The following is a 16,276-nucleotide window of genomic DNA, read 5'->3' as shown; positions in this document are numbered from 1 at the left end:
ACAGCCTGAGTGGACGCTGGAAAAGACTGTTGTTGTGTGGAAGTTGTGCTAAAAGGAGTTAGCCGATCAGCAAATCTATTCAAGCCTAAAAACACTAAGTCTTGCCAAGGGTGTTTAATTTCTAGTGCAAATATCTTAGTTTACAAGAAACTTTTCAGCAAAATAAAAATGCTTGTTTTAAGTAAATAACTCTTTAATATTGATGATAAAGTTCTAGTTCCACTGGCAGATTATTTAAAGTATAACAAGATATTTTCCCCATGTTATAAGTTAATAATCTGCCAGTGGAACTAGAACTTTTAAAATAAATATTAATGAATTATTTACTTAAAACAAGCTCATATAACTTACTGCAAAGTTACTTGTAAGTTAATTTTGTCTTATTTCAAGAGTACTAAGATATTTGCATTAGAAACTAGACCAAAAATACTTGGTAGGATCTTGTGTTTTTGCAGGTTGTATTATAAGCCTGGCGGGCCACCTGGCTTTACTTTCCTCCCCGCCAGGCTAAGAGTTTTATGCTTATTTAAAATAAACAAAAAAATTTTATATACAGTAATAGTGATAGCAAAGACGGGTTAAAAAGACTCCATGTTGAGAAGCACTATAGTAACATAGTATGGTAATTATGTGAACACAATGTTTTTTTATTCAATGAAACATCGTAAACAAAGCCTGTATTTACCGCTCTACATGCTAAAAACATCAGCAAATAAAGGGACAAGTAAAGGACGGGTAAAGGATAAAAAATATTATGACACTTTAATTAGGGTGAAACAACTGAAGTGCAAAAAAATATATTTATTTATGTTAATGCTAATTGTTAATATCGTCCAATAACATAATTACGTTGAGATATTTCCAAATTTCCTGTCAACTTTAAACATTTTTTAACTCAAAAACTTGGTGACTTCCTTGCTATGGGCTTAGGTAGATTTCTGGGGGAAACCCTGAGCATCTCAATGCCAAACATGTTGCAGCAATTAGTAATTAGTATTGCTAATGTCAGCGTCCACATTTAAAAAGAAGGATTTTTACAAAGAAGCTAAATGAATGATCAGGGATTCAGCTAGATCCCAGTCTCTCCTACAGTTACCTAAAAATAAAGAATTAAATGTCATTTTTATCATTTATCACGACAGTACCACAAAGCATTGTATTAAAATTCAAAGTCGATGTCAGCTCCCTAATGTAGAAAAACCAGCAGAAACCCAGGATCTGAGGGAAACCCAGACCGTAACCATGGTGACGCGTTTTCCAGCCGATTCATAAAGTGTATGTGAAAGTCAGCAGGGAGGTAAGGCGCGGCGCAGTAGCTGTGATGGTTCCCAGATTCCCACTTGGCCCACTAACAGTTGTTCTCTGACAGTGACAGAGGAAGTAACTTCTCCCCCCGAGCAAAAACATCTGCTACCTGTTACACAAAAACACACACGGCGAACCGTGGTGCCCCGCGCTAGACGGGTCCCAAGGCTAAACACCGCGTCCTCACACACACACGCACACCCACACACACACACACACCGCAAACATCCAGCAGAGGATTTCAGACAGTAAAAATGCAGGTCGCTATCTGCCGGATCGGGGACTCTGCGTGTCAGATGCTCCTCTCCACACGTACTGCAGACTTCTATCTGCCTGCTGCTAATTTCAGTCGCTTCTCCAGCAGCTGCTGCTGGGACAGAGGCTGCATATCAAACACAAACATCTCTTCATCGTCTTTACCTGCAGACCCGATAGTCTGGATATGCATCAGTCGGCAGATAGCGCTGAGCTAGTTCGTTTTCATCCTTTTGCTCAAGCGTTGTTTAGCATCTTCAGTCAGGCGACACTCATTACACTGCAAAAACAAAATCTTATCAAGTTTTTTGAGATCTAGTTTCTGCTGCAAATGTCTTAGTACATTTGAAATAAGACAAAACTAACTTACAAGAAGCTTTTCAGCAATGTATAGGGCTTTGTTTAAAGTAAATAATTCCTTAATATTGATTTTAAAATGTACCAGCTCAACTGGCAGATTATTTAACCTGTAACAAGACATTTTTCATGTTATAAGTGAAATAATCTGCCAATAAAACTAGAACTTTTTCATCAATATCAAGGAATGATTGACTTAAGCTCATATATCCTGCTGGAAAGTTACTTGTAAGTTAGTTTTGTCTTATTTCAAGTGTACTAAGATATTTTCACTATAAACTAGACCAGAAAATGCTTAAGATTTTGTGTTTTTGTAGTGTATGAATAATACCAGCATGAAAAAGCTGCCAAGCTCAAGGCACACAGTGTTGTGTCTACACCGAAGAGTTTTTCCAACAGTGACTCCCAAAGACATAGAAGCTACAAATACCTTCGGATTTGTGAATTTCCCTTTGCGATTAATAAAGTATACTCATTCATTCGGATCCTCCATCAGGTCCCTACTGGTTTCTGTCCAAATCATGAAACAAATTATTTTCAGAAATAAAATAGAGCACATTGATCAGAAGAGAAAGTTTGATTTATTAGGGCCACAATGATAAGAACTATGTTTGGAGGAGTTAAAAGAAACCAATTATACAAAATTCACATTTCGGATGTTTTTTGTGCTTCCATTTGGGTTTCTACTGCTTCTAAAAACAACCCGAGCGTTTAAAAAAAAAGAAATGCTGCAAAGTTTTGGCAGTAAATTAATGTTTTTTAGTGTATAGAAAATGAGCCGTTTCAAAAACCTCTGGAATGTAACGTTACAAATCACCAGGCACTGCCTGTTACCTAGCAACCCCAGTGAAGTGCAGCCAGTTACCTAGCAAACCAAGCAGAGCTCCATGACATTTGATCAGCTAGTTTTACCACTGTATGCGCTGTACAATGGCTGCTGGAAAAGACAAGAGCTTTGTTGTTGACTTGCCATCCAGAAACCACTTGCTGCATTCTTTTTAATTGTGCAGGAAGCTCTACTACTGCTTTTCAAAGATGCATGTAGTATAATTGCTCATCTGTTTGCAGCCATTTTCATGCGTGAACATAAATGTCGAGTTGGGGGGTTGCGGCCAGCTGCAGCTTTTTTTAATTTAAAGTGACAGGAGGCCCTAAAACAACTCAAAATAGGCAGAACTGATCAGACTAAAATGTCATTATCTAAGAATGATTTTGTACAAAAGTGTAATGAACATATTTTGTATAGACACATCATAACTTGTTCAGGGAAATATAATAGATCAGAGCTTTTGAAACTGTACCCCTGGCAAAGATGGGGGTGGCAGCATCATGCTTGCTGCCAGAGCATTGCACTTAGTGAAATTCACCTTCAGAGTAAACAGCCAGTGCTTTTCTGGCTGCAATACCCTGAGGGGCCACAAGGGGACGTCTTTCTGCATAACACAGAAAGATAAGGAGACTCAATGAGATGTATAAATAGTCTAGTGAGCTTTTGGTGGCAGGAAAAAGGAAATGAATGTCTACACATGGCTTACAGGCATCAGAATCACTACATCTCATAAGTTTATGTCCTTACTGAAGCAAAGAAGATGCATCCCAGTGAATCCAAACTCTATGACTGGAAAGAGGCGCGCTTTACTGACATTGAACTTCAATGATTGTTTTAACAAATAAAAAAAGACACAAACGTGTCTCTTAGCTGAAATATTGTTTTAAACGTCACAAATAGATAAATGTGGTATTTATCTATTTGTTTATCTAGTTTTAGACACAAAGAAAAGAACTATTTGATTTTATTTTTCATCAAAAAATGATCACTGGAAAATTACAGTTTGGTTCAAATGAGCATGCAGCTCCTGTTTCATCTTTTTAATTAGAAAACAGGTGGGCGGCGTCGCGGTTCTCCTGTAACAAGCCCCGAACACGGCGAAGACGAGATACAGGAAAGGACAAAGAGGCTTCCTACTTCCTCAGCTCCCATTCCAGGAGACGATTCCATCCTGGAGAGACGTGATCCCTGCCTTTCACGGCATGAAGAAATGGAACTGATATCAGGAAACGGACAAAAGAGGAAGGTGGGAACATTCCCATCAAAGTTGGGAACTGTGTTTACTGGTCGCCATGGCGATTCCCGCTTCATTACATCACATATAAACACCATCATTTAAGCAGGAGAAGGTAAAACTCACTTTTCAAACATTGGTGAGAAACTTTTCCTGTCAAATGTGATGTATAATATAGTTAATTTAAGAGCTGGAAGGATTTTTATTGCATTTCAGTCTCTTTATGCAATCTGACACCATGTGACTGAAAGCAGCGCTGCTGTGAGTTTGGCCGCATCGCAACATGAATTTTATACACTTTTCCACCCACTGCTTCAGCTATTACAGCTAGAAACTAGAGATGAGGCCCGACATGTGGGCGAGTCAAACCTTAACCTTCATTTCTACATAAAGACGATTCCAAAAGTCAGCCTTCTATCACTAATGTCAGCAAGATCTAGAGCACATGTCAAACTCAAGGCTCAGGGGCCAAATCTGGCCCGCCATATTTTTGTATGTGGCCCTCTAGACTCTAAATTACATCAATAAGCCCTCCGGTTTTTTACAAATACGCAAAATCCACACAAAATCAACAAATCCCCACATTTTCTTTGATTTTAGTGCAAATTTTTCTCAAAATTGATCAGAAACATTGGGTTTAAGTGGCTGCTGCCTCGGCCTTACTTGGCGTCACGTTATAGTGCGTGATTGATTCGGTGATTAATAAAAAGTCACATTTAACATCATACATTAGACCAGATATCGCATAAATTCCTTACAAATATTTCTAAATTAGCATCACAAAACCACTGAATTCAAAAAACCACAAAAACAATCTTGGAGGGACTGATCAGTAGTTATTTAATTTTAAGAAACACTTACTGAATGCAGAAGCAAAGCTATTTATTCATATTTTAATGGCTTGTTAATGGGTTTACATGCTGGTACATACAGTATCTATACCCCAGAAAAGCAGGAAATGAAAGATCACAAATTATAAGTTCCTAACTGGGTGCCATGTGACTCACTTATAGAGCAGGTCACCATCATTATTATTATTATTATTATTATTATTATTATTGTACACATTGGTTGTTTTCTGTTTAAATCCATATGGAAGATTTATTGATGCTTGGTTGCTGAAGTCTAAGCATCAAAGCTTAGACTTAATCTTTGTTACTTAGATTGTAGCTAGTTAGCAAGCTGGGAATATTAGCAGCTAGTTAGCGGTAGCCTCAACCCCTTGAAACTGTTCTGTCCAGGCAGTTTCTCAATAAAAAATAAAACCTACACATATTTAAGACTTGTGATAAACATATTTAAGACCAAATTACATTCTTTTGAAGAAATGTAGGACATTTTTAGGCCTTAGTTTTAGATAGATGAATTTAAGACTTAAGGATTTTTCAGAAACCCTGATTATTGATGCTTGAGGAAATTGGAAATCATTGGTTGGAATTTATTGTAACACACATATGGTAAGGCATTTATCCCAATAAATGATCAACAACACAATACAGAAGAAGAACAACAATCAGAAATCCATGTTGGAGAAACAGACGGCGATGAACCAGGGAGGACGAGATCGGGAGACATCTGGGGAGCGTCCACACGTGGCAGCCATGACAGCAACACAAACTAAAAACCACTCTCCCCCTGAAACCTCGTCTAGGCTTTTATGAGGCAACCCCTCCATCCCACAGCGGACCTCCCCGGAGTCCTGACCGCCAGCGAGCGGCGCACACTCCGTCTCATCCTGAAGAAACCGCTGCAGATTGCATTCTTTGAGTCGACCCCTGCGTACGGATCCGCGCCGCGCCCACCAACCCCCATCAAGGCTCTGGGAATCCCCCTCTGCCCCTTTTCCTCTGGCAGTGTTGATGTTACAGGCAGACTGTTTGGTTGTGTTTAGTCAGGGTGCAATGACAGAACTAAACACGGGTATTTACCCTGAGATAACCGCCCAGTCTGGATAAGCTCTGTGTGGATTCTGTCCCAGTAGAACCAGCAGACATTCTGTCTTTAAAGGGATTTTCTATAATGTCAGGTTACGAGCAGTCAGTATCTTACCTGGGGTAAGAAACTGTTTTCACGTCTCTATTAGGTGATCATTGTTTTTAGTTTAAAAAGAACTCAGGCAGCAAAGCTAACCCAATACTTCTAATATAAATTAAAGACTTTTATACACAAACTTATTTTAGTTTAAATATAGTAGAACCTTATACATTTAAATAAATGTTATATTTTTGTTAACATTGTCTTTTCCTCTTTTCAGTCACATAATTTAAACAACCTGTAGAGAGTTTGAATAAAAAAAATTGGTTTCTGAATAAAAAAATCATTTCTGAATCGAATCGTGACCCTAAAAATTGGAAACGCTAAACACTGAAAGATTCACATCTCTTTTAAGTGTTTATATTTGTGTACAGTTTTGGCTTAATTACTGTTGTTTTTACACTGTTTTTTAGTTGACAATTGTTTCAATAATCAATTAATCACAATTACTCCGATTAATTGTTTCAACCAAAACTCCACCATCCATCAAAAACATATTTAGTGTTTGTATTTTCTGATATTCTCTCACTCAGCTGTATTTCCTTGTCATGTTAAAGTTATCGAGAACGCTAAGAAATCTTTCTTTCCATCACTATCGACAATAACTCTTTGAAAAATCTGACATTTAGTTTCCCTTTGGCATCAATAAAGTACTTTTGAATTGAATTTGAGAATAAATACCCCACAGGCTGAAGTTTGAGTCCTTGTCAGCGCTGACCTAACTCTGACTCATAAACTGAAACGCAGAGCTCTGACAGGCGTATGATTGAAGTTTTGATTTCAGCTCTAATTGAGAACCTGCGGTTGCTTAAACAACCTATGATTACAGTGAGCGATGTATATTCCCAGTATGAGTGAACTGGTTTGTGTTGATGTGGGTGTGTGGGAGCAGACCTGCAGCAGAGCGCCATGGATGTGGTTTTGTTGGATGTTGGGTCCCGGTTCTGGAGGGAGTTCCTGCAGTAAGGTCCGGACGGTGGACGGGATCTGGGTGACGAGTACGAAGGGGACGAGAGCCCGGGCCGCCATCTCTCTGGTTCGGTACACGGCCGACCGACTGCATCTGCACAACAAACATGGTGGCAACGTCATGGAAACGTATTGCATCTGTTTAACAGAGACGGATATCGCAAAAGATCAGAAACTTGAGGTCAATTTTGTAATTACACTGCAAAAACACAAAATCTTATCAATGATTTTTGTCTAGTTTCTAATGCGAATATTGTTGCAACCTTGAAATAAGACAACACTAACTTAAAAGCAACTTTTTAGTAAGATGTGGAGGCTTGTTTTAAGTAAATAATTTCTTAATGTTGATGAAAAAGTTCTTGTTCTGTTGGCAGATAAATTTACTTATAACATGGGGAAAATATCTTATTATAAGTTAAATATTCTGCCAATGGAACAAGACCTTTTTCATTAATATTATGAAATTATTTACTTAAAACAAGCATCTAGAGCACATGTGTCAAGCTCAAGGCCCGGGGGCCAAATCTGGCCCGCCGTAGTTTTTTATGCGGCCCTCTAATATTACATCAAATTACATCAACTATTCCCTCCAGTTTTTCACAAATCTGCAAAATTCACACAACATCAACAGATCCTCATATTTTTTCTGATTTTACTGCATTTTTTTTTTCTCAAAATTGGTCAAAAACATTGCGTTTAAGCGACTGCTGCCTCGGCCTTAATGGATGTTATAGTCCCCGATTAGTACAAAGTCACATTTAACACCATTTATTAGCGAAAATATTTCTAAATTAAAATCGTGCCGTGTGAACCAGATCTAAAACTCACAAGCTCTACTCCTCTCATCTCGTCTCTCCACTGTCCTAACGCTCTCTGACTCTGGTTGCTATGGTAACGCTTACATATCCCTTCAAAATAAGACACAGATGCACCACAAAAACAAACATTTTACTTTCGTGAAAGTTTTAACTCACGATAACGACTAATGGGAGCCCTGAGCTTGTTTCTCTGCAACGAGACGGTCCATATGGGAGAGATGAGAGACAATAACACTCGAAGTGTTGCTGATGCACAGGGTGCTTGGTCTCTATGTGGAGAAGCAGTTTGAAGCTTCATTCCCTCATTAACATCCGGTCACCATATCATGCAGAGCTTGGAATGTGGGAATCGCCTGCCGGGATAAATCCATCCTCCTGTCTCTTCTCTGGGTCTTTTCCCTTCATAAAGAAACTTTCCAAAGAATCTGATCTGTTTCTTACTGATTTTGCTGCCTGTGGCTCAATGTTGGCGCGCAAGACATAACCGAGAGAATCTGGTTAAAGGATTTTCAAAATAAAAGATCCTCCAGACTCAAATAATACATAAAACGGAAATATTTCATTATTTCTTGCGCAGCCCGGTACCAATTGGTCCGCGGCCCGGGGGTTGGGGACCACTGGACTAAATGACCAAAGTTGTAGTTTAAGGCAGAGTTTAGGACTCAACTAGACTGAATTACTATCAACAAAGCTCATCCAAAATGCTGTTTGTAAAATATTTATAAATAAATGTTGTTAATGATCTATAAAGTTCTGATTGTCTTGGATCAAAATGCCCTCAGGTCGTCAGAAACCTCTCAGGATTTTACAGTTTTCTTGTCGAACCATCAGTTCGTCGCTAATAAATTCACCACTTATTTGATTTGGCTTCTATTTTTGCTTATATCTTACATAACCTTGCTTTCGTTCCCTCACCCAGTTCCTCAGCTTATTGCAAACTTCACAAAATCAACATCTCCTGGACCTGTAGATGAACGATAAACCCGAATTCAAATATTTTCGAGTCATTAGCTGACCGGGCAGGAAATAGTAAGCGACGTTTTGTTATTGCCCACACACAGACATTTCCCTCCCACGGTCGCTTGCAGCGCTCACCGGTAATGCTGAGTATGGCCTGTCACCCTGAGAGTAAAGCTAAAATTAACCTTGTTTACAAGCCGGTAGAGTTTCCTTCTCCGGTGTCATAACAGAGCCGGAGCTGACACGGGGGGGAAGGACACGACCAGAACATGAATGAGATAAGACAGACTGGAAGGGGCAGAGCAAGAGTTACTGCAGGAAGTAGGTCATTTCAGAAAGCCTTTGTTTATTCTTTAGCTAAAACAGCCACATGAAATTAAAAAAAAGCAATTAACCTAATTCAGAAATTCACACAAAACACAGAAAATTTGTTCATCTTTGGCACAAAAATACAGTTTAAAAACTCTTTGGTTTTCAGTTTACATTGTTATTAAATGCATACCTAACAAACAACAAACTTTATTTCAGTTCTTTTTTATCATTTGAACCAAAAAACTCAAGAGTTTATTGAAATAAATCAGACAATTCAGATTTACTTTCAATCTATATCTTCTTGGTTTATCTAAAGATGCAACAGACGATTATTTTACTAATCGATTATTCTATAGATTATGCTGACGAATAATCTGAACAAAATTGCCACATTCTGCAGATTTCTCATTTCACCTTTTATTGCTGCGTTCACACCAAACATGTCGCGTGTGTGACACTTTAGGTTTGACGTGTGTGCAAAATGTCAGACCCTTGACATTTTGCTTGACAAAATTTGCTCTATTTGCGTTTTGGGACTTGTTTCGTGGTTTTCCGTTGCTGGTCTCTTTGAACCATGAAACTGAGAGAGTAGCACCAAAATATTGTCGTGAAAGTTTCTGCAATCATAACGGAGGCTCAGATGTCTTTGCTGAACATTTTGTGTTCAGTTGTGTTGAAAAAACGACAGCTGGGAATGAAACGACGCGCGTTGAAGCCTCTTCTCCTGGCAGGACACCAACTACAGGCCATTGCGTTACCAATCAGAGTCTTTCTGATTGGTTGATGCTTCGCGTTAAGCGGCAAAAATTCAGATTTTCCAACTCCGTGTTGAACGCACAAATCGCTCGAAATGCTTCGACCGCGCAGCAGACGCCTGGTTGAAGCATTTTGTAGAATATTAGAAATTCATGAGAAAGATTAAAATAAAAAATAATAATTCAATGGCTTTTTATATAAGAAAATAAGTATTTTATTTATATTTTAGTGCCCAAAATGCGATAGCATTCCTGTATTGAACAATCTATCGGTTGAGGATGCAGTCAAAGTATATTTGGATACTTTGAATGAACTGATTAATAATTGGATACCAAAAGATGTTTAATACAAGTTTTTTTTGTTTACATTTTATTACAAAACCAAGGGAAACTAAAACTGTCTGTTTAGGAGTTTTGGACAGAACATACGAACAAAGGTTTTTCTCTGTAAGTGTAAAATGTGTATTTGTGCTCTGAAAGACGTTATATTCCGAATTTCTAATCGCACTTTCCGAACCGTCTGAAATAAGATTTGTTACAGTTTATTTTTACATGTTAGACCACAGCAGTCGACCTATTTTTGTTAGTTCCAGGTACTTGATTATTTATTTTACATTGGCTAATTGCTCTGACTGAACAAATTAAAGTTGTTTTTGCTTATTTAACCAAATTTTAGTATTTAAATGTGTTGTACTGGTGCAAATTTATTAAATAAATTAGCGATTCAGTAGATTTATGTCTGTGTTTAAAAAAAGAAAGAAACATTTTAAGTGAAGGCAGCAGTGTTTCTCTGATCGGTATCGGCCGATATTAAACCCCAGATAGTTATTTCAAAAGTGAACAAAAATGTATCGATGCTTCTTTAGGCTCTAGGAAATCAGACTCTTTTTATTTTATGTCATTATACTGTTAGACACTCAGAAAAACCAATTTACGTTTAATATTTTAAAATAAAAATGAACCTGACAGTAATAAACTGGCTCAGTCTTCACTTTCTACCACTCTCCTCCTCCTTTAGTGGCCCACATGTTAGCTGTCTGTGCTAATTTGTCCCAATGAAGCTGTTTTGTAAAAGGAAATGACATTTAGGAAGGGTGTAATTTTAGAAATGGCAGCGTCCCCCAGGGGATCCGTAGGCAGACTGTTGACTGGCAACAACGAGGCTCATCTGAGCCTCATTTTGCAGAGCCGAGAGAACAAATTACTCCCCTGAAACTGCGAAACAAGCCAGGACATCGAGGTTTCTCTCCGGTGAGAAAAAGGAAGTGAGCCTTTAACTGTAACAAAACCAACGGCTTACTTTACTAATTAAACTGTTTTAGTTGTTGCATGACTTTAAAGGGGTAAGAATTATGTGTCTGTGTTAACTTTAGTTGTTATAAAAATGCTATATGTACATCAAATATGACTTAAAAGAAATATTACACTTTAAAATTGGGCCTCAGTCTCTTTAAAAACTCCTGCTCTTCCTGAAACTCCGTTTTCAGGAAATCAACACAACATTTCTCCTCTATCAAGACCTTAACAACATTTCTACCAGGATTGCAGTAACTGTTCGCTAATTGCTGCTGGCTAGTCCGGAGGAGCCGAGTGTCACGAGGAAGGCGGAAGCTCTGAAACTTGGAAACTGCAGATCCAAGGAGGAGCTGTGCCTTAAAGGCGGGGCTACGTCCACCCACGTGTTTTGACCAACTGAATGGTTGCCATGGCTATTATATAATTTCTCAAACATGTACGGAAGAATCAAATCAACACTCCAGACATGTTTTTGATGAGGGAATAATATTATAACACAATGTTAAGCTCAAAAAAGTTGATTTGACATAATACTGCCCCTTTAACCTGTAAATATAAAATAAAATAAAATAAAAACATTAATTCTCATGGAGTTTTACTAACTTTAAGTAGTCCATAACTCTATCAAATTTCTACATCTAGTGAGTTCCTGTCGGTTATCTGCAAATGTAACATCTGTGATGACTCGATTTTTAGTTTTTACAAAATTCCCAAAGGTTTATGTTGGGACTTTGACTAGGCCATTTTAACCTATAAATATGCTTTGATTTAATTCAGCCTGTATGTTTTGGATTGCCGAGTCTCCTGTGGACATTTACATTCCCAGCTGTAAGACAGATGGGATCTACTTGTACGTTCTTCTGAAGGTGATTTATTGCACTGTAGTTTATTCAGGAGTGTCAGAGTAATGGGGGCTGAATTAAAATGGATTCTTTTTAGAGTTTAAGTTGGAAAATGTTGAAAACTAGATAATTTTCCATCCATTTCACAGCTATGGATTACTTTGTGTTGCCTCATCACTTTAAAAGGCGGTTTCACTGAAAAAAATGAGAAAAATTAAGGGATTTGAAAACTTTTACAAGGCGCTGTATAGTCACTTCCAATGTTGAAGTGGGTTGACTTTCTAAATTTTAAAAAAATTGGCTAAAATTTAATCCTAGTGTTATATAAATGGCAGAAAAACATTAATTCAGCCAAATAAAACAGGCAGGGATAAATCTTAAAACATGCAGTGCTGCAGATGTTGGTTACGCTGAAATAAAATCGGTTCACATCAGTGAAAAGCTTCTCTATGGTCCTGATGGGAACACAATCCCACCCGATGTACTCAGACATGAAACCCACGAGCAAAGCTTTTTCCCTGCTGATGGTCAGAGCAGATTTCTCCCGGCACTCGTTCGCTTTCCGCCCAACGAAAAGACAAACACCGGTACGTCATCCGCTCAGACGGCGGTCCACTCGTTAACGCGTAGCCTTTAACGAAGCGCCGAGCGAGCCAGGTGAGCGGGTTAGAGACGGTAAATCACCATGGCAACAGCAGCTGCAATAAACGTGTCCGCTGCTCATAATCCTCCAGATCGTCGTGAAATGCAAAGACACCAGAAAAACAGTAAATATCAGAGCTGGAGAACGAAAGAGGAGGCAAAAAAAGATCTGATCTCTGCACATAAACTTTTCCCACCGTAAAATTCAAGCACTTTTCAAGGAAAGTTTTCAAACTTTTCCAGCACCAAACTTTGGAGATAAAAACTTCACAACTGAACTACACAAAACCGTTTTAATTCACTGTTAAATGATTTCATTTATTACTGTTGTTAAGGTTTCTCATTCTACTGCGACAGAGTATTAGAGCCATACAAATAAAAAATAAAAGATAAAATTACGAGAAAAAAAGTAATTGAACTAGAAGAATAACTTTAATAAGTTACAATTGATTGATTCTCAATCAATCAATATTAACTGTTTTATAATGTTTACTTTTAGAATTTTTGGTTCATATTTTGGTGTTTTTACATTTAAATTTCACTTTTTGGTTGAACAAAACGTCCAAAATCTAATGTTAATGTTAAATAAATATTAAAATAAGTGTAAGTCTAAGTTGGGTAAGAAAAGTAACGTATGGAGTAATATGGTATATTGAAGTAATATTAGAAATATTTACTTCATCCTCCTACACAATTCGATGATCCACGATTCCATCCACTGTCTGTAAATGTGAATATCAGTGCAAAGTTTAATTTTAGCAGTAATTTGACCAAAAAACTCATTAAATAGATTAAGCCTTTGCTTAGTAATAGGAAAAAAATGTTGTTATTTTAATAAGCCGCGAAACACTTGATATTTTTTCTAAGACTGAAACTAAAGATTATTTTAGTAACTGATTATTCGGAAGATTAATCGCATTAAAAATAAAATGGCACATTCTACACGTTTTCATTTAACCACTTCTAAAAATGCATTAAAATTAGCAAATAAACAAATAATTAAATTACTTTTATTAAAAGAAGAAAATAAACATTGGATTGCCTAAAACCCAATAAAATACCATTCCTTTAGTGAACTTGAATTGGGTGAAGCTAAAACTAAACCACCTGAGGAGTTTTGGCTAAAACATAATTATATACAAAGCTGTTTTAATCTTAAATGCAAACCGTATATATATATTGTGGTTTAATTGGTGCTCTGAATAATGGCCTCTTATTTAGTCTGTATACTAAAGTTGAAATTAGTTTCAATTAATTAATCGTGATTAATCGTTTAGGCCTACTTTTTTTCCACGTTGCCATCACAATGGGGCATTTGTGTGTAATATTTTGAGGAAATAGATTAATTTAATTAAATTTGGAATAAGGCTGTAACATGACACAATGTTGAAAAAGTGAATACTTTTCAGATGCGCTGTATTTCACCATAAAGTAGAGTAACATTCACTTTAATCACCAGTCTGGGCGCAAGTCAACAAGAAGTAAATATTAGGCTAATTTCGACATGATATAAATGCTTTTCACTTTATAAAAGCAAATAATGCCGTGTTGAACTGGAAGCCAAAACATGATGAAGACCATTTTTCCACTCTTCTTCGACATGTTGTCTATTTACAAAGGACAACCATTTGTTTCTTACTGGAACTGCAGATTATGTTGGATGGAACACAAGATGCCAACCTTTCAACTCAGTTTTCCAGTGAAAGTCAATTAGACTCCTCCCAAATACTTTCCATAAGTATTTTCCCTCATCTCCAATCCGAAGGGGAAAAAAATGAAGGCTGTAACCATAGTTTCCCATTTGCCTGGTTGGTTCACAATAAAAGAAACAAAACAGAACTAAACAGGTCAAACAACCACAGAAATACAAGACATCACATGAAAACAAGCCAGATTAGACAGCTGGGGAGTCTCAGCAGACAAAAACAGAACCAAAACAGAAAACTTATCTCGTTTCCACCCATAATAAACATTAAAACGTACAAAATGACAGAGATCTGCAAGATGCATCTGTAAAAATAACAAAAATACTGAAGACGTTTATAGAAACGTTACAGAGGCACCTGCGTCAACATTAATATAAAGAGGGTAAGTCAGTAATGTTGAGACTGCGAGTGTTTTTTTGGCGATTGCGAATTGTTGCACACATGGAGCTGCAGTTGTGTTGCTGACATTTCTGTGATTATTACTTAATTATCTTCAAATAAACAGAACAAGCAGCTGAAATAAGCAATAAACAACAGAGAAAGGAGAAGCTGCTGCTCACGTCAAGTTTTAAAGCTGGTGGGAAACAACACGCCGCCATATGTAAGAGGTCAAAATACTAATATTTATGATAATGTAATTAGAACAAAGCTCCCAGTATGATGCACCAATCCCCTTTTTTCTCTTCCAATACTGATATCTGAGGTTCAGTATTAACCGATACCGACCTAATACAGATAAACAATTTTGAATTGACTTAAAATGTTTCTTTTTTTTTTTTTAAACACAGACATAAATGTTCTGAATTCCTAATTTATTTAATAAATCTGCCCCAGTGCAGAACATTTAAATACACCAACAGTGCCACAAACGTGGTCCAACATGTCAAGGCAACTTTAATTTGGGTTATAACAGTCGATGTAAATAAATAAAGAAACAAACTGACAAAAACAACAGGATGACTACCTTGGTCAAACATGGAAATAATAAACTGCAACAAATTTTCTGTCAAACGGTAGGAAGTCTAATTATTATGTAAAATAAATTAACCCCAAAGCATAAAATTAGACTACACAGATTTATCTGCCCTTATGGATCATCCACATGATCACTGATATCCATTTTTTTCACTATTGGGACCAATACAGATATTGATATTCAATTAGTGAATCTTTAATGGAGGCCATCTTGATTCCATGCCTGATAAGAAATCTGACCCAAACATCTCGCTGCAGTCAAAGTAAATGCTAAACGGTTCTACTTTTCAGTATTTCTCCATAAGATTGAATTTAAATACGACAAAAATGGTTTAATGTTTTAGTACGAATGCAAATTCAGGTTTGGGTTTGAGTGTCAGAAACTTTGGGTTTAAAGTGAAAAGTTTCTCAATAAACACAAGCTAAAAAAATTAAAAAATGGCTGCCATTTATATGCTAAAGACAGACATGCTCAGTTATAAGTAACTGTTTATTTGCGATTTTGATTATGTTTTTATTATATGAAAAAATACAGACATACATTGTTGCTGCTTGTATTGCTTATAGTCGTTAGCTTGATCACTTAGCGACAAATTCCCACATGGGGGTTTAGCCTTGAATACAAATGGAGCACAGGATCACTCCTACCTTATGATTAAGGGCCTGAACGGAGCGAGACCCAGAGGAGAGGATGACCCATCCATGGGGGAGGGGTAGAGGCGACTGAGCACCAGCAGCAGCAAGAACAGGCTGGGGTGGAGCGTCACATGACCGCTGTCACTAAACACAAACACACAAACCACCAAACATTAGCAGAGACGCTTAGCTGTTAGCTGGCAGCTGCAAAAGCAAGAATATTTTATATTTTTTGGTATGTATCAAGAAGACCAGTTAGGCAAAAGGCAGAATATAGTTAGCATCCTTTGGCTAAATTATGCTAATTTAGTTAGCTTCATTTAGCCAAATGACGCTCATGCAGTTAGCATT

The 16,276-nt window shown here is 37.3% G+C and overlaps 1 protein-coding gene across 2 annotated transcripts in view; it reads right to left on the bottom strand.

The window, feature by feature from the left end:
- The window catches only part of thada (THADA armadillo repeat containing), a 110,001-nt gene that overhangs the window by 43,758 nt on the left and 49,967 nt on the right, over positions 1-16,276 (bottom strand). For both annotated transcript variants that reach the window (XM_032553878.1, XM_032553879.1), the window contains exons 28-29: positions 15,938-16,069; positions 6,909-7,077 (exon numbers count right to left, since the gene is read on the bottom strand). In XM_032553878.1, coding sequence (XP_032409769.1) covers positions 6,909-7,077; positions 15,938-16,069 — 301 coding nt within the window. The remainder of the gene's footprint in view (positions 1-6,908; positions 7,078-15,937; positions 16,070-16,276) is intronic.

This window comes from Xiphophorus hellerii, chromosome 22, assembly GCF_003331165.1.
Source record: "Xiphophorus hellerii strain 12219 chromosome 22, Xiphophorus_hellerii-4.1, whole genome shotgun sequence".
Taxonomy (NCBI): Eukaryota; Metazoa; Chordata; class Actinopteri; order Cyprinodontiformes; family Poeciliidae; genus Xiphophorus; species Xiphophorus hellerii.
This window is presented reverse-complemented; position numbering and strand designations above follow the sequence as displayed.